At 44.7% G+C, this 25665-nt stretch overlaps 1 protein-coding gene across 1 annotated transcript in view; it reads right to left on the bottom strand.

Moving 5' to 3' along the window:
* Positions 1 to 729: 729 nt before the first annotated feature.
* The window catches only part of LOC136612852 (intercellular adhesion molecule 5-like), a 44167-nt gene continuing 19231 nt past the window's right edge, over positions 730 to 25665 (bottom strand). Inside the window, exons 2-8 of the mRNA XM_066593569.1 lie at positions 15604 to 15867; positions 8784 to 9095; positions 7482 to 7769; positions 4976 to 5248; positions 4364 to 4594; positions 2199 to 2465; positions 730 to 2051 (exon numbers count right to left, since the gene is read on the bottom strand). Coding sequence (XP_066449666.1) covers positions 1852 to 2051; positions 2199 to 2465; positions 4364 to 4594; positions 4976 to 5248; positions 7482 to 7769; positions 8784 to 9095; positions 15604 to 15867 — 1835 coding nt within the window. The 3' untranslated portion in view covers positions 730 to 1851. The remainder of the gene's footprint in view (positions 2052 to 2198; positions 2466 to 4363; positions 4595 to 4975; positions 5249 to 7481; positions 7770 to 8783; positions 9096 to 15603; positions 15868 to 25665) is intronic.

The following is a 25665-nucleotide window of genomic DNA, read 5'->3' as shown; positions in this document are numbered from 1 at the left end:
GCAGGATGGCGGGACAGCTGGGCGGCTTCTCGGGACAGCTGGGCGGCTCTGCACCTTCCTCTAACAGAAGATGGTACAGAATGGCCGCTCCAGCGCGCTCCCGAGCAGTGACAGCTCGTCTGCGCATGCGCAGAAGAGCTGTAGCGGGGAGCACACTGAAGCGGCTCGTGCTCAAAGGAGAAGACCGGACTGCACAAGCGCGTCTAAAAAAGCAAGCTGCCAGCGAATTTAGACGGAACCATGGAGACGAGGACGCTAGCAACGGAGCAGGTAAGTGAATAACTTCTGTATGGCTCATATTTAATGCACGATGTATATTACAAAGTGCATTAATATGGCCATACAGAAGTGTATGACACCACTTGATTTCGCGAGACAACCCCTTTAAAGGGGGTTTCCTATTATAGAAACTGTTGGCATATCACTACAATATGCCATCACTTACTCATCGGTCAAGCTTAGACGGAAGCAATACAGTGCAAGAAATTATAACATAGCCTGAGATAGATAGATAGATAGATAGATAGATAGATAGATAGATATGACATAGATAGATAGATAGATAGATATGACATAGATAGATAGATAGATATAAGATAGATAGATATGAGATAGATAGATATGAGATAGATAGATATGAGATAGATAGATAGATAGATATGAGATAGATTTTCTTCTATTTACATTTGTACAACTCTATCTATCTATCTATCTATCTATCTCATATCTATCTATCTATCTATCTATCTATCTATCTATCTATCTATCTATCTATCTATCTATCGCTGTTTCTTGACATCTAATGCTTTTTAGTGCCACATTGCTAATTCTCTGACAATCTAAGATTTTGATGGCCCTGACAATGTAGGAAACTTTTATGGTCCTTTCTAAATTTATTACAAAATATTGTTTTTATGGTCCGGCAGAATCCACATAAACAGAAACATTACAACACTAAGTGATACAAATATACAAAAACTATCTGTGTGTAAAAGTAGGGAGGAGGGGATCATACATGACGGTATGTACAGTGCAGATAGTTGCATTGCTTTGGCAATAAAAGCTTTCTGGCATTTCATTTTAAACTGTCAGCTGGAATCTGATTGGTTGCTGTGGGTAACACCTTTCTTCTTATTCAAGGTGACCAATGAGAGCTGGAATCTGATTGGCTGCAGTAGGCAACACCTTCTTTTCCTATTCACCATCTTTCAGAGGTGTAACTTGAAGCTCCTCGGCCCCAATGCAAAACCTGGTACAGGGCCCCCAACTATAATGCTTTATTTATAGTACTGGGCTTCCTATATGGAGAAGAGAGGCCTTATGGGACCACCAAGGCTCCTGGGCCTGGGTGCAACCGCATCCCCTGCATCCTCTATAGTTACGCCCCTGCCATCATTCCCCTCTGTGTCCAAGGTAAATTAAAATGATTGTGGTTACCATGGTGAGTGGCAGACATGGTTCTCATTAAAGCTGTTATCCGGTGATTTAAATTTCTAATCGGAACTCACAGAATCGGACCCACCATTTCCAGTTGCGTTCTGTCAAGAAGTCACATGGTATTGCAGCCTACACTGCATTGGCAGTAATAGAAAGAGGGCCATAATTATTTAATGAGGCAACAGTCCTTCGCTCTCCTATGATGTCCCGACAATGGAGGCCCTGATACCACGTGACCTCTTGTGAGAACGCTACTGGAAGTGTCGGGTCCAATTCTGCATGTTCCGGTAAGAAATTTAAACCACCAGATAACCCCCTTAACCACAGCAGCCACAAAGCGGCGGCTCACATAGGAGTCCATATTCACATTGCTCGAGAGTCAAGCTCATGGGAATTTCAGTCATTGTCTCAATATTAGACATTAGTTGTAGTGTCCGCTGGAGCCTCTGATGGGATGTTTCCATTCTGGTGACATTGGCGGTGGCTCGGTCGTAGCAGCTCGTAAATTCCCCTTCGCCCTCTTTTCCACAAAAAATACCATATAGAGCTTATAATGGTCACAAGAATGACTGCGCCAATCGCTATACCTACAATCAGTCCAATGTTGAGTTCATCTGTAAAGGAAAGCACAAATACAGACCAATTATTGCGCATCTTAAAATATATTCTATATGGCTATAAGCTTGCTTATACATGAAAAGAATGTCAAGACTACATTCTTTTCTAATCCCCTAAAAACCTTCACTGACATTGTTACTCACCAGGTAGAACTGTCACCTCCTGCTCTTTGTCTGCTTCCCCATGCCTGTTCCTGGCCACACATGTGTATATTCCATGATGGGTCCAGTCTGCTGTGTGGATAATGATTGAGCTTCTATCCGAGGAATACATGACCTTGGCGTTATTGGGGATATGCCAGCTATACGCGGGAGCCGGCAACCCATCCGACTTGCATGTTATGTTTAGTGGATCTCCTGTTTTAATCGTTGTATTGACTGAAACGGTCAGCATTGAGATAACTGGTTTATCTGTGGGAAAGAGAAAAACAGATACTTGCATCAGAAACACAAAAAATGGATGCCCAAGAGGAGGAGCAACGAGGGGGAAGGTGATGTGGTAGGTAACAGCAGGTATTCTATAACACAGAGTAATCTATACTCTTCATGTTGTCCCAATGGCTGTTACAGAGAATTTACCCCTAGAACAACCTCAACAAAAGCAGGGGTATAGCTACGGGGAAGCAGGTGGGGCATGTGCCCCGGGTGCAGTGGAGGGGGGCGCCAGACCAACCTAAAGCTTGCTGCAGGAAAGCAGAGGAAGAGCTAGCTTTAGGACTAAAGGACCTTTGATGTAATGATCATGTGACCAGTCACATGTATAGGAGGGCTGCTGCAGAACTTCAGTGGTGGTAACCGTGCGATCGAGGGACCCAGAGTAGTTTATTGCTGTAGGGAGGTGACAGGTTCTCTTTTAAGACCATATTCACATGATGTTTTTTAATGTGGATTTATGGTAGAATCTGCACCAATTCCACATCAAATCTGCAGCAAAATCCGCATCTGAAGTCTCATTTTTTTCTGGAAGACTTAGCTACATCTCTGACAAAAGACTGATTTAATGCGTGGAGATCCTGTATAGATTAGGGAGACTTTGGGGCAATGCTTCCTGGGAAAATTATGCAAAATAGCTTACTTTTACTCTGTCACCACCTATAGGTCAGACCTTATAATTCTGTAAGGCTATTTCTTCCATATATCGGTTTTAGGGAAGTATAGGTGATGATGGATTCTGCCATTTTTTTTTACAACGTTAATCATTCCGCATGAATGCCAGAAAATATTTTTCTGTGTCGGTACGATTATGACAATAAGAACCTTTTTTTTTAAATGATTATTTTTCTTTACATCCCTTTTTTTTGCTTGACAAACTGTAATTTTAATTGGTACCATTTTAGGGTACGTATGACTTTTTGAGGTGAAATGAATAAAACAATCATATTGTCTCTATTTGTAATTCTTATGTAGTGTTTGCCGCGAGAGAAATAAGAAAGAAAAGTGCATAAAAATGTTTTTTTTTTCGTGTTTAACCATTTTTTATTTATTTTTTAAACATTTTTTATGTCCCTGTGTGGAACTTAAACCTGCAATCCTATGATCGCTCTGATAATGAATTGGCGCTATTCATAGCGATCATAGGCCGTGGAAGACCCACACGCCATTGCGATTACATGTTGGAGGGCTGATAACATCACAGAGCAAGCGCACTTCCTCTGTTAACACTTTATATGCAGCAGTCAGCATTGATCGTGGCATGCAAGGGGTTAACAGTGAGGATCAGCGTTCCTACCAATGCCCACTGTTGCAGCGAGAGGCTAACTGTAAGTTTACACCCATTTGTGGGAAACGCTTCCCAGCCGAAATGTAGACTTACGTCCAGGGGCGGAATGGGAGTTAAAGGGGTGGTTTAAAAAAATCTGCTTCCAAGCACACTGTTAGGTAATTCTAAATTAATATATGTAGGTCCCCATTCATCTATAAACTGGTGGAAAGAGTGGCTATAAAGAGCATCTCTCATTCTGGAGGACCTAGCACATCCAGACATTACATTAATTTCAATAAACATTATGTAATACTTCATTTCCCCAGTGGGGGCACTGTAGACAAATTCAACACTTGCAACCAAGTTTTCCTACAGATTACAGCTGATTTCTGGAAATGCCTGTTATCACGAATTACAAATTTCTGCTACAGCGGCCACTGCTGGAGAAATGTAGTATTACATGATGCCCATTCGAGTCCATGAGAGGAGAAACTCCTCCTTGGCAGTCAGGGAATTCTGGGAGATGTAGTTACAGATGTAGAGGTACAGTGTAATGCCTTATATTGAGCATACAGATAAAGTCGAGGTTGTAGAGAGGCCGACATACATTCTACGGTAACACTGACAGACTTCGTTATGTTTCCTTTCTTGTTTGATGCCCGACAATTATAAGTCTCAGACATGTCTCTTGTTACTGTAACTGTGCCATTTATATCACGACCATCGGCGCTGCATTCTACTATCGGTTGTGGGTTTCCATCAGCCTGACATGAAAATGTCTCCCCTTCTACCAAAATTACACTTGAGGGACACAAACTTTCGGTGAATTCTGGCGGGTCTGAAATGGAAAGAGGAACAATAAATATCACATAATATTAGTGGATAACATGTCACATGACCATGGCAACCAATTACAATCTCTTGTGGTGATCTGTCTGTATAGCTATCCCTTAGACCCACCGGTGGATTTAAGGAAGGGGGGACTCAATCGGGAAAATCCCCCCCCCCCCCTTGTATGGGGGAGTAATCAGGTGAACAAACTTTTGGACAAACATTCATTCTTGACTATCTGCTCATAGGATAAAACTGCATCCACTGCTGTCTAGATCTACTGTATGTGCCTTGGTCTTCATAATCAGCTCAAGGACTGAATCTCCAGCCTAGTCTGCAGTAGTTGCCAATGAATACTGTAGCTCAAAGATGACCCTAAAACACTTACATTGTACTTCTAGTATCTGTTCTGAAGAGCGGAAGATGCTGGAATTTCCAATAATTTCAGCTGTGCAGGTGATGGGAAGACTCGGGGTTCTCCTGCTTGCAGTGACTGTATGGGTGACTGTAGAGTCCTGCACCCTCAGCTCTTCTTTACCCCCCACACTAATGAACAGACGATAATCCTCGGGATGTTTGCTAGTTATATCACAAGTAGCAGTCACGTTCTCCTCTAGGTCTACAATGTTTTTGGATAAAGTAAAGGTCACGGTCGGAAGCTCTGGAAAAGAGGATTGAGAAGTTATTACCATAAATATGGACGGGACGAAAAATCTAGCATCACTTTAATGCCGCCACCTGTAGCTTTATCAGGGGAAAGGTTGTATGCACTAGTACTACTAAGGACAATCCACATGAGAAACCCTAGATATAGACTGATAAGATGAACCTACACCTGGCGTCAGAGCAAGGCAAACCGTGGCTGGTTGGGGTGGTTTTGAGGGATCTATGATAACTTGACTAAATGTGCTCCATGCATATCTCTCAACTTTTTAACAAGCAAAAGAGGGATATTTCTTGTGGCAATTTTACATTATGCCAAACACCTTTTAACACTACACCACTTATTATTTGGGTACTTCTTATAGTAATAATACCCTTTTGTGTCTCTCTCAAAAGTATAAGTGCCACTTGGTGTCCCTCAAAATAACAGTACTCTTGGCAACCCTCTCACATTAATAGGACCACTCTATGACCCCCTCAAAGTAATAGTGCCCTTCGTGATCATCACACAGTAATAGCTCCCTCAGTGAATCCCTCATAATAATAGTGACCCCCTCACAATAAGTGTCCCTCCCACCCACATTAATGGAGCCCCCTCATTAAACTTCTCACAATAATAGTGTCCCTCTCACAGTAATAGTGCCCCTTAGTAACCCCTCACAATTTTAGTGCCCCTTAGTGCCCCTCTCACAATAATAGTGCCCCTCAGTGAACCCCCTTACAATAACAGTACCCCTTAGTGTCCCTCTCACAATAATAGTGCCCCTCAGTGAATCCCCTTACAATAACAGTACCCCTTAGTGTGCTTCTCACAATAATAGTGTACCTTAGTGTCACTCTCACAGTAATAGTGCCCCTCAGTGAACCCCTCACAGTAGTAGCACTTCTTAGTGTCCCACTCATAGTAATAGTGTCCCTTGGTTTCGCTCACAGCAATAGTGTCCCTTAGTGTCCCCCTCACAGTAATAGTAAACCCCTCACAGTAACAGTACCCCTTAGTGTCCTTCTCACAGTAATAGTGCCCCTCGGTGAACGCCTCACAGTAGTAGTACCTCTTAGTGTCCCACTCATAGTAATAGTGTCCCTTGATTTCCCTCACAGTAATAGTGCCCCTCAGTGAACGCCTCACAGTAGTAGTACCTCTTAGTGTCCCACTCATAGTAATAGTGTCCCTTGATTTCCCTCACAGTAATAGTGCCACTTTGTGTCCCTCTTATGGTAATAGTGAACCTCTCACAGCAGTAGTGTCCCTCTCACAGCAATAGTGCCCCTTAATTTCCCTCTCACAGTAATAGTTCTCCTAAGTGTCCCTCTCATGGTAATAGTGTTACTTTGTGTCCCTCTCATGGTAATAGTGTCCCTCTCACAGCAATAGTGCCCCTTAATTTCCCTCTCAGAGTAATAGTGAACCCCTCACAGTAATAGCATCCCTTAGTGTCCCTCTCACAATAGTAATCCCCCATATTATCCCTCCTACAGCAATGGAGCCCCTCAGTGACCACATCACAGTAATATTGCCCCTTAGTATACCTCTCTCAGTAATAGTGTCCTTCGGTGACCCCCTTACAATAATACTTACTCTCAGTGTCCCTCTTATAGTAATAATCTTTCTGCATGCACCCGCTCAATAATCCTCTTTTTGTATAGTTAAATGCAAAAACATCCTATATTCATTCCTTTCACTCCACCCTGCCATTTAGTCTGCTACAGTCCCCGCTAAGGGGTACGGCTGAAGCTAGTGATTGGCCGCAGTGATCACGTGCTAGATGAGACATGATTGTGCTACCGGGAAGTGAAAAAGAGTGGCACAGCCCAAGAGTTGGGAGGAGCGAAGGGGTTATGTAGGCTGTTTTATATTTTACTACATTCCCGGCCATCTCTGTGGAACATGTCATCTCCCTCCTGGGACGGTTGGACAGCCCTCCAAATTCTGGGACTGGAACAGTTGCACCAATTCCGGGGCGGGTGTGAGACATGTCTATGTTTGACAAGTCAATAGTGGGCTACACACAAGTCCTACTGTGACTCTATTGCTCGAGGGCCCATATACAGCTGGTGCCAGCCTTGAGCATTGAACTCCAATGAGCCACATTGTATGCCAAATGGACTCCACTGACTTTGGTGGTATCCGTGTCATGATAACAAAACTAGGTGCAGACACTGAGGTCACTGGTATGATCACATAGCAAGAACCCCAAAGATCTCAATATGTCTAGACCCCAACATCTTACCATAAATAGTGACATTCATTAGAGCGTCTTTGGACAAAGTAAATAATTCAGATTGACAGATGATGACGTTCGCTCCTAGCCGAGAATACGTAGCATTCAGCTGGAACGTGCCCTTTACGGTTCCTTCACTTGTCAGGACGGGAGTAACATGAACTCTGGTGTCCTCAAGCAGCATATTTAGAAGGATATTTTCTGGTGGAAAGCCATTGGCCACCGTACACTCCGCTGTGAATGAGGTCCCATTCTCTATCCACTTGTCTACCATTATAACGGGATCTTCTGACATTGCTGAAATTATAACAAAAAGATATATCAATGCAAGGTATTGAATACAGTAGGGGAAACCTACAGAATTATGTATGAAAGGCCTATAAACGTCTATAGTGCTCCAGTAGCTAAAGGTGTTGTCCAGTTGTGAACAATTGACGGCCTATTCTCGCGAAAGGTCATCAATATTAGATCGGTTGAGATCCGTTGCCAGGACCCCCTCTGATGAGCTGATTGTTGGACCGATGCACTTGTGCACTGAGCTCATTTCTGCAGGAAGCAGACAGCTCCACTCCCACTACAGTGGTCATGTGTGGTATTGCAGGCCAAGTTTCCACTGATATGACCTCGCTGATCTAGTATCTCCTGAGGATAAGCTTTCAATAGTTTACAGCTTCTTTAACACGTAACTTTATTATATTATTACATACTGTATATTTGGATGTGGCAGGGCTTAGTGGTGGTCTCATGTTCCTATATATAATAATAAGGTCCAGAATTCTTAGAAAGACATTTTCTTATAAAACATTCCAAATCTCTTTATTCCCTTCACACATCTATACATAAAAATCGGTCTTTCTTCTGCAGCCACTAGGGGGAGCTCAATGCATAGGGATTTTTTTGTGCTGATTGTGCTGATCAATAATAAATTCATGGACAGTGAGCTCCCCCTAGTGGTGGCAGGAAGAATTTAAGCATTTAACTAGATTTATTTCCTGAACATCTCCACCCAAGGATGCTCATTTGTGGACTGACTATTTAGCTATTCAACAGAGCTGAAAGCCTATGACAAGAAGGAGCCTGCCGCCCATCAGCCAGATATAGATACATTCTAGTCAAACTATACTAGTATTATGGTGGTCATTTAGGGATCAATGACTCAAGAAGGCTCAGATCACTCCTAGTTGTCCTGGGCTCTGATGTATATTTAGCCATTTTTAAGAGTTTTGTGGAAATCCTTAAAACTTTGTTCCATCCCATTATAAATCACTTTCTGGGAGGAGCTGCAAATGTTAGACAAGTATGGCAACTTACAATAGGTGGTTACATGTATCTCCGAGGACTTGGATGTGTAGGTTGCTGACCCAAGTTGTAGGATGGCCTCACAGGAGAAGTTCATATGGTGGTCACTGCGACTAGCGTTGAATGTATAAAAGTGATGCACGGTCCTTTTGCCCACCACGTGTGGTCCTTTACATGATTTGCTGTCAATGACATCCCCTCCTCTGGTGATATTTATGGTAAGATACTCCGAAGGAGCAACGTCATAGACTGTACAGTTGACCTTATATTCTTTTTCCTCTTCTAGCTCGGTTGGAAGGTCTACAATGACTTTAGAAGGCAGAGCTGCAATGACATTAAACATACATTCATTTCTAGAACATTACTTTAGTTTCCATCCGCTGACAGCTAGCAAAGATATTGAAAAGTATTGAAACCTGGGGGCATAAGCACACCATCCCCAAACATTAGTTTTGTGCTATGCCCTGCCACCACTAGGACCTCACTGTTAAGTAAGCTATCTAGTAAATTGGCATTTATGATCCATTAACATTTATATCCCCCCCCCCACTATACAGAGGATATTATCAAAAAATTGAATAAATACATCTTGTTATTTGTATACCACCAGCTTATTCCGCAGCGCTTTCAGGTGATTTACTTATTACCCCCAGCAAGCTGGGTACTCATTTTACCGACCCCATAAGGGGTTAATATTCTCAGAGATCCTATTTAGAGCTATGACATGAATATTGCCCCACTTCCTTATATACAAAATAAAGAGCCATTTAGACACAATGATTATCGCTCAAAAGATGTCTTTTAAACGATAATCGTTGTGTACATTCAGCACAAGGGGGGGGGGGAGGGGCGCTTGTCTTCTGCATCCAGCAGTTCTCTGCTCAGAGCGCCCAGCTGTTATACAGTCAAGCACTCCGAGCGGGGGATGCAGAAGGCAAGCAGGGCCGCTTGTGTTCTGCATCCAGCTGTTCTCTGCTCGAAGCGCCTAGGTGTTATACAGCCGAGCGCTCCGAACGGGAGATGCAGAAGACAAGCGGGGCCACTTGTCTTCTGTATCCAGCTATTCTCTGCTCAGTGAGCCCAGCTGTTATACAGCTGAGCGTTCCGAGCAGGGTATGAAGAACACAGCTGTGTTCTTCATACCCCGCCTGTGTTCAGCTGTATCCCGCAGTGAATTCCTGATAAGGCTCATCATTGTCTTTCAGCATGGAGGGAGCGCATTTCTTCCCTCGCTGATGAGGACTGGACCCCAGCTGTATCCTCATTTACGTCAGTCTCACCAGCAGCGAATAATAAGCTTATTAAACTCTTTGCCCTATATCAGTGTTATCTTACCCCAAGGGGACTTTTTAAAATGAAAATAGTCCCCACCCTACAATGTCATCAATGTTCTTCACCTAACACTCATTTTATCTATCTACTATCGAGTTGCCCTGCGGTTCAGTCTTTTTGGGTGGAGGTCACTGACCTCCGTAGTCTTATAATGGGTATGCCACTTCCTCACACCCCAGAGGTCTATTTTTTGGGACTGCTAGATGAAGAACAGCGGCAACATCATACAACTTTCCTTAATGAGGTACTTTTTAGGGCTCGTAAAGCTATTGCAATTGTATAGATGGATGATCTCCTAGACTCTCCCAGTGGTGCAATATGGTTAATACAATCCTTCCATATGAAAGAATTGTATATAGGAACTAGCTGATATACCCGGCTTCGCCCGAGTTAATTTGGTACTGGTGTTTATCTGGTGTTCACACGGAAATCTTATAAAGTCGTGGTTACTTTAGAGATACTGAGGAAAAAAAATATGTTCACCATTTTGCATAGTTCTCTGTGTTACCCAGGAAACATCACGGGAGGTAACCCTGCGACATTTCCTTTATATAAAATGACATCAGGAAGTGAGACAATTAGATTCCATACGTAAAATGTGGACGCTAATTCTTTTGTGCTTAGAATTGAACAATCGAGGTGGGACCCATTAGCTTTTCCTATTTATGACAATCAATGCTCGTGCCAAATTTCACATTTTTATGACACCGGAAAGTGAGAAAATTACATTCCGTACGTAAAATTTGGACGCTAATTCTTTTGCGCATAGAATTGAATATTCGAGTTAGGACCAATTAGCTATTCCTATTTATGACATAATCAATGCTCGTGCCAAATTTCACGTTTCTATGACACTGGAAAGTGAGAAAAATACATTCCGTACGTAAAATCTGGACGCTAATTCTTTTGCGCAAAGAAATGAATAATCGAGTTGGGACCCATTAGCTTTTCCTATTTATGACATAATCAATGCCCGTGCCAAATTTTAAGTTTCTATGTGAGAAAAATAACATTCGTACGTAAAATTTGGACGCTAATTCTTTTGCGCATAGAATTGAATAATGGAGTTGGGACCCATTAGCTTTTCCTATTTATGACATAGTCAATGCTTGTGCCAAATTTCACGTTTCTATGACACCGGAAAGTGAGAAAATTACATTCCGTACGTAAAATTTGGACGCTAATTCTTTTGCGCATAAAATTGAATAATGAATTTGGGACCCATTAGCTTTTCCTATTTATGACATAATCAATGCTCGTGCCAAATTTCACGTTTCTATGACACTGGAAAGTGAGAAAAATACATTCCGTACGTACAATTTTGACGCTAATTCTTTTGCGCATAGAATTGAATAATGGAGTTGGGACCCATTAGCTTTTCCTATTTATGACATAATCAATGCTCATGCCAAATTTCACATTTCTATGACACTGGAAAGTGAGAAAATTACATTCCGTACGTAACATCTGGACGCTAATTCTTTTGCGCATAGAATTGAATAATGGAGTTGGGACCCATTAGCTTTTCCTATTTATGACATAATCAATGCTTGTGCCAAATTTCACGTTTCTATAACACTGGAAAGTGAGAAAAATACATTCCGTACGTAAAATTTTGACGCTAATTCTTTTGCGCATAGAATTGAATAATCGAGTTGGGACCTGTTAGTTTTTCCTATTTATGACATAATCAATGCCCTTGCCAAATTTCGAGTTTCTATGACATTGGGAAGTGAATTAGATTCCGTACGTAAAATTTGGAAGCTAATTCTTTTGCGCATAGAATTGAATAATCGAGTTGGGACCCATTAACTTTTCCTATTTATGACATATTCAATGCCCGTGCCAAGTTTTAAGTTTCTATGACATTGGGAAGTGAGAGATTTAGATTATGTATGTTAAATTTCGACGCCAATTCTTTTGCGCTAGAATTGAATAATCGAGTTGGGACCCAATTACTTTTCCTATTTTGGAAATAATCTATGCTCGTGCCAAAATTCATGTTTCTACGACATCGGGAAGTTGGAGAACCTTTGGCGAGTCAGTGAGTCAGTGAGTGAGTGAGTCAGTCAGTGAGTCAGTGAGGGCTTTCAGCTTTATATATATAGATAGGAAGTGTCCGGATACATTCCATAAAATATGGGATTCTTGGTGCAACTCCCCATCCACAACCCATACCCAGAATGCATTGCAGTAGGTAAAAGACTTATTACAGCCTCCTGCAGCTCCCCGGACAGACTCAACTATAGCGATATAAACTGCATGTTATTATTAATGTTGGTCTTGATAGGAAAATCTCTCTGATTGTGATTAATTCATATGGCTTCTTATGCTTCTCCACCAACCATCATGTATGGAGACTTTGTACAAACACGTCTGTATTATAGTTATGAGGCAACAATTTTATTCTATGTCTTATTTAAGGTGACCAGATTTCCCTAGGATCGAAGCGGGACAAAGGGGTGTGGTCATGGGAGGGGCTTATCACGCCATGTGATTTTACCTCCATCATTATAACAAGTACAGGATTGGTTCAAAAAAGACAGGGAGCAAATTTTGCAGCATTTCCAAAAAAAAGTCACAATACATACCATTGCTGTGGATTTTGACTGGAAATCAAATGTGTACCTGCAGCTGATTTCATACTATGCGGCGCTCCCCCTCACCTCCTCCGTAGGCTTTCCGCTGTCAGCGCTCCCTGGCTTCTGGTTCCCAGCAGCCTGTAGTGGCCTCATCTGACCAGCGGCGTCACACCTGAGCAGGCCGCTGGGAACCGGAAGCCGGGGAGCGCTGAATGCACGAAGCCTTCGGAGAAGGTGAGGGGAGCGCCGCATTGTATGAGATCAGCTGCGGAAACGCGGCTGATTTCCAGTCAGAATCTGCACCAATGTGTGGTGCGCCATTAGGAACGGAGTTGTGGCGTTGGCGGACATTTTGCCATCCCCAAACAGGCGGCGGCCGACAGAATAATTGGCGTATGACTTTAAATAACCGATACTCGTGATCGAGTGGGGAATGATGGTAACTGTTGTCATGACGCCAGTTCATAGCCAGGCCAGAGCCCACTACGAACAAAGTTTTTGTGAGGGGATTTGGTGATATTGAGGGTTGTAGTCCTTTCCCCTGGAGGGAGCTGTAGTATTCAATGCTATGCAGGTGGTCTTGGGTGAGAAAAATGCTCCAAGAGTCGAGTTAACCGGTAAAACCATAACTCACGTTTCTATTCCTTCTGTGTATATATATATATATATATATATATATATATATATATATATATATATCTTTATTTTCTTCTTACAATTCTTCTTTCTATATCCTTCCTCTTTATACAGACTTTCTATATCTTTCTAATATAATCTTCTCTTGTATTAAACTACACCTTTCCTTCTCACAACACTATTTACTCCCTTATCTCCCTCCTGCTCTTACTTGATGTGAGCTCTTTCCTCTCTCACTCCTCACTAAGGGCGCCTACCCACTAGCAATTAGTTTCTTGCGATGCGATAATTCAGTGAATGGCTGAGTGCTGCCTGAGATTGGCTGAGCGCTGTGACCAATCACAGGCAGAGCTCAGCTGTCATTCATTCGCTCAGCCAATGAGACCAGCGCTTTCTGAGGGCGGGGATTTTTCAATATTTAGCCTCCAGAAGACAAAAAAAGACAACTGCCAGGGCTGGAGAGCCGGACGGCTCTTCTAGATGAGTAAAAAAAAATTTTTTTAAACTTTTTTTTCAGCTAAGGATGATTTTTAGGGCAGGGCTTATATTTCAAGCCCTCCCCCAAAAATTATCGCTGTGGGGGTTGGCTGCAACCCACTGCATTCAATGGGGTGGCAGTAGCACCGGCCCCATTGAAAGCAATGGGATAGCATCGCGGTCCCCGCAGGGATAAAGGAATCCCCTGCCATAGCTGTCACAGCTCTCATAGCTGTGGCAGAAGTCCGCATTGTACTCCCTATGTTTTCAAAGCGGCTGGCGCTGCTGCCGCCGACCCATTTACAACAATGAGCGATATCACAGATATTTCTCTGTGCAGCGAGGCTTGAGTGTAAAAGTCACAAACAAGTATGAAACCATTGAAAATCATTGGTTTCATAAACATGCGTTTTCACTCGCTCTCACATCGCTACAAAACATGTCGCTAGTGGACAGGAGCCCTAACTGACTTTTTTACTGATTGACTTTAAACTGCCATCCCATGTTGGGCTTTTCTTGTTTTCTACCAATCACAGGCTTCCTCTCACAATCACCCCTCTGTCTGCCAGTCAACCCCTAAGATGTTGCCATGCAGCAGAATGGCCAATCGGCAGCTGGTGACGGACAGCCAATGGGGGAAACGAAGTGGTTATCAGGCAGATTGTGATTAACCCTTTCTTCTCCAACTAACAAAATCCTATATCATAAATGCATAAAAACAAACTTATATGAAATATAATCTAGTACCCACTCTGTGACACTACAAATGGTACAGATTGTGACTTTTTTTTATATGCAGAATTTGCTGCGGACATTCCGCAGCATTTCCACCATGTGTAAACATGTCCTAAGTCAGCTTGAAGTATGCTGCCACGTGCAGAATGGCCTCAGTAGTAATAGTGACCCCCACAGTAGCCTCAGTAGTAATAGTGACCCCCCACAGTGGCTCCAGTAGTAATAGTGTCCCCTATATCAGCCCCAGTGGTAATAGTGACCCCCACAGTGGCCTCAGTAGTAATAGTGACCCCCACAGTGGCCTCAGTAGTAATAGCGCCTTCTGTATTCGTCCCACTAGTAATAGTGCTCCCCTATACCAGCCCAGCAATAATATTGACTCCCACAGTAGCCCAATAGTATTAGCATTCCCTTATCCTAGCCCCAACAATAATAGTGCCCCCACAGTAGTCCTAATAGTATTAGCCCTCCCCTATACCAGGCCCAGCAATAACAGTGACCCCTACAGTAGTCCTAATAGTATTAGCCCTCCCCTATACCAGGCCCAGCAATAACAGTGACCCCTACAGTAGTCCTAATAGTATTAGCCCTCCCCTATAGCAGCCCCAGGAATAATAGTGACCCCACAGTGACCCATATACCTACCCACCTCCAGGTCTTCACAGCAGCGAAGCTCCTCTCAGTGATGCTGCGGGAGGTGTATGTGCCCACAGCAGCGCCTCTGCTCCTCTTGCTGAACCAAAGAGGAGAGGTGACGAGGGAGGAAGATACCAGATGCACACACTGCTGGCAGTGTTGCATCCCGCCCGCGGCGCTGCAGAGTGATTACTGGCTCGGGAGCCGCGGCACCCTAGCTGGTAATCACTATAATGGTGACCACACATCACTAGAAAGTGGGACAAATGGGTGTCGCGCTGCAGTCCCAGCAGAAGGTGGGACACAGGATCCCAAAGCAGGTCTGTCTCGCCTAAATCGGGACGTCTGGTCACCTTATCTTAATTTTTCAATCAAACGAATTTAAAAAAACAAACACCCTGACTGTGGCTTTTGACGTATAGAACACTACTTACCATATGCCATAACTAAAGTGGGGCTTACTAATTCTTTACCATCTTTATGAAACAAGCAGAATGAAGTTGAGTTATGCCAGTCATCGACAATAACCTGCGCTGCCACCCAGCTGGGCCCTACTAGAGTAATGTTCTTTCTTAATCTGGATTCATAGGTTGTTAAATTAGTATCAGGGGTCGAGCAGTTTAGCCAGACGACCTCTCCAAGTGGGACAAATATCTCAGAATGTAGGGCTTTGAACTCCACAACCTCCTGGGACCTCACTGCAAAATAAAACAAAAGGCATTGTTATATAATGGAATAATATCTTGTTCTGGATTATGATTTTCTCCAGCAGGCTTCGGGGTATTTTGTCGCTTCCGAATTGTATCGTGTGCACACATCGTCGCGCAGAATCAGACACAAATGCTGGTCTAAAACCGGGAGAGTCTCTACAATGTTTAGAGGCTCAAGCCTTTTATTATAATACATGACAACCGCCCTTCAATGGGCGTGCAACAGATTACATCAGTAACATATAAGATTCTCATTTGTCGGATCATATAGAATCTCCCACCTCTCTGCCCACCCTCTTCCAAGTGCTGATGTAGCATGGACTTTGTCTCCTTTAGCATGCAGTCAACCTTAAGGAATTCTGCGTAGTTGACAAATCATTGTTTAACTAGCTTGTGTGAGGAGTGGAAGGGGGCTAGGTAAACACTCAGTGTTGGACACAAATATACATGTAACACTATGATCCTTAAAGGAGATGTCTCGAGGAAGCAGTGAATTTTTTTTTTGCCCAGTCCCCCTAATTAAGCAAACATTACTAATTACCCCTGTAAATGACTTTTCTAGCTGGTTTGTACTTACCGTTCCAGCGTTTCAGCAACTTATAAAAATTTTGCCAAGATGGCCGCCGCCTCTTTTCCCTTCGCTCGCTGCAGCCCGACGTGCGCGCTCCCGAGACGCTACCAGCTGTGTCTCCATGGCAACCAGACGCCCCGCAGCCGCCGACCGGACCCCTGGAGTGAACACGGCCGACCAGTCACCCACCGCCAGGCAGAAGGTAACCGGCGCAGCGCCCCCCCCCCCCCCATCACAGCGGCAGCCCCCCCGGCCCAGCGACAGCCCCCCCCGGCCTAGCGACAGTTCCCCCGGCCCAGCGCTAGTTCCCCCGGCCTAGCGACAGTTCCCCCGGCCCAGCGCTAGTTCCCCCCGCCTAGCCACAGCCCCCCCCCGGCCTAGCGACAGTTCCCCAGGCCCAGCGCTAGTTCCCCCGGCCTAGCGACAGCCCCCCCCGGCCTAGCGACAGTTCCCCCGGCCCAGCGCTAGTTCCCCCGGCCTAGCGACAGCCCCCCCGGCCTAGCGACAGCCCCCCCCGGCCTAGCGTCAGTTCCCCCGGCCCAGCGCTAGTTCCCCCGGCCTAGCGACAGCCCCCCCCGGCCTAGCGACAGTTCCCCCGGCCTAGCGACAGCCCCCCCCGGCCTAGCGTCAGTTCCCCCGGCCCAGCGCTAGTTCCCCCGGCCTAGCGACAGCCCCCCCCGGCCTAGCGACAGCCCCCCCGGCCTAGCGACAGCCCCCCCGGCCTAGCGACAGCCCCCCCCGGCCTAGCGACAGCCCCCCCCCGGCCTAGCGACAGCCCCCCCATCGCAGCGGCAGCCCCCCCCGGCGCAGCGACAGCCCCCCCATCGCAGCGACAGCCCCCCCCATCGCAGCGACAGCCCCCCCCGGCACAGCGACGACAGCCCCCCCCGGCGCAGCGGCAGCCCCCCCGGCCCATCACTTACCAGGACGGCAGGACAGCTGGGCGGCAGGACAGCTGGGCGGCTTCTCCGGACAGCTGGGCGGCTCTGCACCTTCCTCTAACAGAGGATGGTACAGAATGGCCGCTCCAGCGCGTTCCCGAGCAGTGACAGCTCATCTGCGCATGCGCAGAAGAGCTGTAGCGGGGAGCACGCTGTAGCGGGGAGCACACTGAAGCGGCTCGTGTTGAAAGGAGAAGACCGGACTGCGCAAGCGCGTCTAAAAAAGCAAGCTGCCAGCGAATTTAGACGGAGCCATGGAGACGAGGACGCCAGCAACGGAGCAGGTAAGTGAATAACTTCTGTATGGCTCATAATTAATGCACGATGTATATTACAAAGTGCATTAATACGGCCATACAGAAGTGTATACCCCCACTTGATTTCGCGAGACAACCCCTTTAACTCTTAGAGGCTGGTTGTGCAACTTGTGTAATTCCTATGTACTTAGAGCAAATACTATGATTAGATTGTGTGTGTGTCCTTTAAACTCCTCAGAGCTAAAAGTCATTACAATAGCAAAATACATTTACGTTATACAAATCGATAGACATTTTATACAAAATAATCATCATGTCTATCACAATCTCACAATGACTCCAGATACGGCAGAAAGATACGGCAGATAGATAGATAGATAAATAGGAGATAGATAGGAGATAGATAGGAGATAGATAGATAGATAGATAGATAGATAGATAGATAGATAGATGAGAGAGGGAGATAGATAGATAGATAGATATTAGATAGATAGATAGATAGATAGATAGATAGATAGATATTAGATAGATAGATAGATAGATAGATAGATAGATAGATAGATATTAGATAGATAGATAAGAGAGGGAGAGAGATAGATAGATATGAAATAGATAATAGATAGATATGAGATAGACAAATAGTTAAGACCCATTTAGACACAACGATTATCGCTCAGAAATCGTTCAAAGCCGTCTTTTGAGCGATATTCGTTGTGTGTAGCTGCACTGACATTGTGCAGTTTTCGTTAAAACCGTCGCTCATAGTTCTCTTTTAGCGTGCTGAAAGACAACGATGAGTCTCATCAGGGATTCACAGCGGGATACAGCTGGTACTATTGTTTTAGCTGCATCCCGCTCCCTTATTACAGACGGAGTATGAAGAACACAGCTATCAACAGCTGGGCGCACCGAGCAGAGAACAGCTGAATGCAGAAGACAAGCTCAATGTTTGAGCGATCATCTTGCGATGTAAATGACACAATGATTATCGCTCAAATGTTGCTCGAATGGGCCTTTGGACAGACAGATAGATAGATAGATAGATAGATAGATAGATAGATAGATAGATAGATAGATAGATAGATAGATAGATAGATAGATATGAGATAGATAGATAGATAGATATGAGATGGATAGATAGATAGATATGAGAGAGATAGATATGAGATAGATAGATAGATAGATAGATAGATATGAGATAGATAGATATGAGATAGATATGAGATAGATAGATATGAGACAGATAGATAGGTAGATATGAGATAGATAGATAGATAGATATGAGATAGATAGATAGATAGATATGAGATAGATAGATAGATAGATAGATATGAGATAGATAGATATGAGATAGATAGATAGATAGATATGAGACAGATAGATAGGTAGATATGAGATAGATAGATAGATAGATATGAGATAGATAGATAGGTAGATATGAGATTGATAAGATAGATAGATATGAGATAGATAGATATGAGATAGATAGATAGATATGAGATAGATAGATAGGTAGATATGAGATAGATAGATAGATAGATATGAGATAGATAGATATGAGACAGATAGATAGGTAGATATGAGATAGATAGATAGATAGATAGAAACCCCATTGTAAAGCTATTCCAAATGTAAATAAATCACCCTGACAGCATGTCACACGATCGGATTTCAATTGTGGAATTCACGATCGTCACCCGCGTTGACGATCCGCGGTATTCTGCACACATTGAAAAAATAGAACCACTCAGATAATTGGATAGCAATTGCGATTTCCGAAGGTGAATTTAAAATCGCAGCATGTTCTATTTTTCTGTGGAATACGCATGGACAGTTTCCAATGAAGTCAATGTAAGCCGTCCGACCCGCGGCCCATCTGCAATTGACATTGCGGATGGGCCGCAGGTTCCCGCATCATTGCCTAGTGACGGCACAGGAAAAGCAAATATTTAAAAAAATAATATGTTCTGCCCATGACCGAGGGCGAGCGTCCGTGGTCATCTGCAATATAGAAAAGCGAAGGTACACAGGGTCACCAGCCAGGGTCAGAGCTGGATTTCGCTGCGGTCTCCAGCATGAGGAATCCAGATCATCCGGATCATCAGACCGGCCTTAAGAGTCAAGCTAAAGAAAGACCCATAGATAGATAATTTGAATGAATTGAATAATTTGAATTACATACATATCTTGGCCAGGAGATGGCAGCACCACAGAGCACTAATATCCAGGACATAATGACACATATTTACTTAAACAGGGGTCTCATAGGTCAGTTTTAATCATATGTGTCAAACATATCTGGCCCGCCGCCGTGTTGTTTTATGTGGCCCAAGGTCTAGCCACAAAAGGAGCTGCTCTACACTTTACCCGGAAGACGCAGCGTGCACCTCCACGCCCTTCTATTCAGCAAATCACAGGTGGTGGCTCAGCTCTGCCAGCCCTACCCGGGCACCCCAGCCACCCGCCAAGGTAGGAAGCTCAATGCTAAAGAGGTGGAAGGGGAGAAAATCCATTATAGTGTTAGGCCTCATGTCCACGGGATAATTAATAAATAAAATCTGCAGCGTTTCTCCCTCAGTGTGATCTGCGCCCCATAGGGATGCATTGGACACCCACGGGTAGTTAAATACCTGCGGATGTCATTTTTCCCTTCAGGCGTGGATCCACGTGTGGGAAAAAAAACGCAACATGCTCCATTTTTGTGCGGGTCTCCCGCGGGGACGGCTCCCGCAGGCTTCTATTGCAGCCTATGGAAGCCGTCCGGATCCGCGGAACACCCGTACCTGAATTAAAACTTACCTGTCCGGACGATGCGGATCTTCCCTCCGTCGCGGCCAGATCTTCTTTCTTTGGCCCGGCGGATGTGCCCGGCGCATGCGCGCGGCACGCTGCCAGCGTGCTGAGCACATCTGCCGAGCTGAAGAAAGAAGATCCGGCCACGACGGAGGGAAGATCCGCAGCGTCCGGACAGGTGAGTTTAATCTTATTTTCAGCCTCATGTCCCCGGGAAAGGAGGGACCCGCTGCGGGATTCTGCATGGAGAATCCGCGGCGGGCCTGATTTTTCCCCGTGGACATGAGGCCTTATAGTAATAATATATGTATTCTATGGTGTATACATCAGCCTAGGCAAACACGTGTGTGTGTATATATATATATATATATATATATTCGTATGTCTACCTTCTTAGTGAATAACTAGCATCTAAATGGTTAACTCAATTATGTAGATGCAAGCTCACACTCCCGCATATCCTTTCCTGGAATGTCCTGAGATAGCGGGTTCTGACCCCCTCCCTTCGGAGAGGAGCAGTTACAACAAAGAATATAGAATGAGCCTATTCTCCTTCTTAAGTTTAGGTTTCCTAGAAATCACGTATTTAGTATTAGAACACCTCAAGGCGTTAACATATGTTAATTATTGGAGTCATTACAAGCTAAGCCAATTGTGTATTTCATGACCTTAACTCTTGCTTAGGGCGCATTTAGACGAACGTATATCGGCTGGGTTTTTTATGGCCGGCCGATATACGGCCCCGCTCTCTGCAGGGGGAGGAGGCTGGAAGAGCTGGGAGCAGTGCACTGAGCTCCCGCCCCCTCTCCGCCCCTAACCACTATTTGCAATGGGAGGGGTGGGACGGGGGCGGAGCTACACTCACCAAAAAACTTAGCTCCACCCCCATTTCAAATGGTCGTGAGGGGCGGAGAGGGGGCGGGAGCTCAGTGCACTGCTCCCGACTCTTCCAGCCTCCTCCCCTGCAGAGAGAGACGCCGTATATCAGCCGGCGTGAATACACGGCCGATATATGGTCGTCTGAATGCGCCCTTACGTAAGTGAACATATATATACATTGTCTGCCTTGAAATAAAATCAGTAGAGCATCATTGTCGGATGATACTGGCTGTGTCATGTGTCAGGGATTTGTGTACACAACTTCTCATATAATTCGGACCAGGCAATGAAACACGCTAAGAAATCTCTGATGATTTCCCTAACAACAGTGCATGGAGCTCCAGCTCTGTGTAAAGTGAGTGTTTACACTATCTGTTACGTGTGCTGCTGGGATCTGTTGTAGGCTGGATTCAGACGAACGTATATCGGCTGGGTTTTCACGCCCAGCCGATATACGTCGTCTCTCTCTGCAGGGGGGGAGCCTGGAAGAGCGAGGTGCAGTGCTCTGAGCTCCCGCCTTCTCTCTGCCTCCTCTCCGCACCTCTGCACTATTTGCAATGGGGAGAGGTGGGACGGGGGCGGGGCTAATTCTCGGCACTTAGCCCCACCCCGCCTCCTTTCATTGCAAATAGTGCAGAGGGGCAGAGAGGGGGCGGGAGATCAGTTCCTGCTCCTGGCTCTTCCATCATCCCCCCCTGCAGATGAGGACACCGCATATCGGCTCGGCGTGAAAACCCAGCCGATATACGGTCGTCTGAATCCAACCATACTCCTAGCAGCACAGCTACAGGTGGTTGAGGGTTAATTGAGCTGGCTGGATGTGGTACTTCCTGCTGGCCAATCTCCTGGATCTGTGCTCACATATAAACACAGCTCCTGGTCAGTCTGGCTGGGTCCCCAGAGTTATCAGTCATGTTCAGCTTGGTCCCACTATGATCTGTGTTTGCAAGTAAGTCTGTGTCTCTCTGCTTCCCTAAAGACTGTTTGGACACCTGTAGTCCTAGCCTGCAGTACATGCAGCCCCCCTTTTCTTCCCCCTTTACAGGTGCAGCCTCCAAAGGTCTTATGTCTTACTCTGTATGTCAGCTTGTGTAGCTGACTGTCTATTCCCCCTGGTATGAGGACACATAGACTTGATGTGAGTTCCATATGTGAGCTCTGGATGGAGTCTGTCTGGTTTTCACTATATGTTGCACTTGGCTGTGTGATCTGTGCTCTGTCCTGTTCCTTATGCAAGCTTGCTGTGTGAGCGGTGTCTTGCTGGTTCATGTCCGTTTGTACGTTTAAATTCTGTCAGCTTGGTGTCAGTTTGCTGTATGACCAGCTATCTGTGTCCTGTCCTGTTGCAGCGTTCTGTGTGAACTCTGTCCGGTTCTGCTGGACTTCTAATTAGTGTAGGGACTAGCAGTATAACCAGGAGCCGTGAAGTGGCCTGCTAGCTTCCATGTTTTGTACAAAATGTCAACTAATACCTGGTATTTACATTCAGCTTATCATCTGTTTCTAGTAGTTGCATTTTGGTTGCTGTATGCTGTGTATTCTGGCTCTGTGAATCTTGTTGTTCAGTCTCTGTCATGTGGCATATGAATGTGTCCTGTTCTAGTGCGTGGCGGCTCCTAGGTTCAGCTAGGGCCCAGTTCCGAAGACCGCTGGGCCGCCCTTTATTGGTGTGAATTCCCCACTTAGGTAGGGCCATGCCATCCTCCCATGTAGCACAGGGTCAGTTGCCTGAAACCCGTGTGAATACTGTGTGCTACCTGTGTGCGTGCATCCCATCTCCCATCCATTCTCCCTTTTTGGGTACGATCGTGTGGGCTCCCATGCTTAGTTTGCCCACATGATCGTAACACTATCTGTACTACGTGAATAAAAAATATGCGCGTAATATGGAGCACAAATATGCCGTGCGAATTAACCTTTATAAATCTCCATTTGAAAGCATCCAGAATGCACATATGTAAGGCCGGCTTCAGACAAGCATATGCACCAATACACTTGTCTCAGCACACCATATTTACGCAGTGAACTAGTTTGATTTGCGTGCATATCGGCACACAGTACTGTACTTTTTCGCAGACGCAGGGCTTGTTCATATGTGCGCAGGACATACCACCTTTGTGATTTAAAACTTTATTTAGACTAATGAAGTCCAGGTGTGTTCTAATTACATGGAACAGCACAGACTATTGTGCACCTTCCAAAGACTTCTATGGGGCCTTTTGGTGCATAAATACGCAGAAAGATAGAGCAGGTCCTTTTTTTCGCAACCGAAATGTGCACATAAAAAATGTTAATGAATACGAACCCATTGACATCATTGGGTTGTATTCTGTGTGTATTGCACGCCTATATTTTGCAAGTGCTAATATGTCTGTCTGAAGAAGCCCTAAGAGCGACAAATGTATTAAGAGGGAACCTTCTTCATATATATTTGTCGCATCTGGAGGCATCTTCGTGCGCCAGATTGAAATCTTTGCCAGGTACGAGCTAGCATCGGTTTTAGCTATAATTTGTATTGGTTTGTGGCATAAACTATAGTAAATCCAATGGGCCCCTTTTGTCTAGCCCTGCCTACTTTTAGAAAGTTGCGGAGGCTGACGTAAAAAAGCGAAAAGTCTTTTGTATGCCAGGAATCTGGAGTACTGCTGCAAAGTTATCAGCAGTTCTTCAAGTTATAGACTACCCATACAAAGGGGTCTTGTGGCCAGAGGCTGTAACACAGAGACCACCAAACCACTGGAAATGGACCTTGTCCGGGTTATATACTAGCAGTTCTATGAAAATCCCCACTAAGGTGCCGTACGCCAGTTTCACATCTGCATTGGAATCTCCGGTCTGAGGTTTCGCCGCAGACCCAGTATTAAAATTCCGGGAAAAAAAGCGCTGCATTCATCCGTCCAAAAATGGGGCAGATAAGCGGAAACCGAACGGACACTATTATAGTCATTGGGGTCCGTTCAGTTCCGTTCTAATATGAATGTGTTCAGCCGCGGTGATTCCTCTTACCCGCAGGAAAGTGGAACACCGGGCGCAGGTGTGCACCCACCCTTACTCATCCACCATCGGGCACAGAGACATGACACACCACTGTGGCAGACAGCTGCAAACACTCCGAAACTCTTGATTCCCAAGAAACCGTACATCTGACTGAAGTCACTTTCACAGGAAATGTTCGTCTGCCAACAGATGTCTCGTCATAACCGAACCATGAACTTGTCAACTTCAAAAAGTGAATTAACCCCAAAGAAAGATGAAATCTTAAGGTTATACCGATGGTATATAAAGGTGCGGTCTGTGTGTAGTCTGTAACCATGGAGACACATAGGTCTGCATCGGAGCTCTGTACACTAAACGGTAGGTTTTCCGAGACCTTTTCTATTGATGACCTCTACTCAGGATAGGTCATCAATAGCTTATCAGCACCGGTCTGCTGCTCAGGATCACCTGATCGCTGGGCTTGCTGTCAGTGTGGATGGTGCTGGAAGCAGATAGCGCTGTCAACATTGTAGTGACCTAATCTGGTATTGAATTCAATAGGAGCTGTGCTTGCAGTACCAACCTGGGCCACTGCAAGTCCATAGCGCTATCTGCTTCCAGCACAGCAAACAGCTCATCAGTGGGGATCAGCCATTTGGGATCCCTACCGATCAACTATTGATTACCCATCCTGATGATCAATAGTAAAAGTCCCAGACCACCCCTTTAACCCCTTTATTTTGGACCTAAGGACGCAACAATTTTTTGAGGATTTTCATCTCCATTTTTCAAAAACCATAACTTTTTTGTGTTTTTAAAAAACATTTTTTTTTTAGAAAATACTCATTTTTTGCATCGCTGCATTCAAGGCCCTATAATTTTGAAAAAAATGTTTTCCAGCTCGGTGAGGGCTGCTTTTTTGCGTGACAAGCTATAGTTTTTATTGGAATCATTTTGGGGTACATGTGGCATTTTTTGATCACTTTTATTGCTTTTTTTGGGAGGCAAAATAACAATAAAGCATTATGGCCCTTTTTTTTTTTTTTTTTTTTTTTTTACAGCGCTTGTGATTCAGGATAAAATCTATGTTCAATTTTTTGTCCGGGTTGTTACAGATGTGACAAATACCCAACAGGCGGGTTTTTTAAATTGTTTTTTAATTTTTCTTAAACAAAACAGAAAAAAAGAGCACAAAATTTTTTTTTGCCTTAAAAAAAAAGAAGATTCTTTACATTTTTTATGTCCTTGTAGGGGACATGAAGCTGGAATGCTATCATCGCTCTGATAATACACTGCAGTACTTCTGCACTGCAGCGCATTATCACTTAATATAGTGATCACAGGCCACAGCAGACTCGGACACTATTGA

Source organism: Eleutherodactylus coqui, chromosome 2 (genome assembly GCF_035609145.1).
Source record: "Eleutherodactylus coqui strain aEleCoq1 chromosome 2, aEleCoq1.hap1, whole genome shotgun sequence".
Taxonomy (NCBI): domain Eukaryota; kingdom Metazoa; phylum Chordata; class Amphibia; order Anura; family Eleutherodactylidae; genus Eleutherodactylus; species Eleutherodactylus coqui.
Note: the sequence above shows the minus strand (reverse complement) of the source record. Positions and strands in the feature narration are given on the sequence as shown.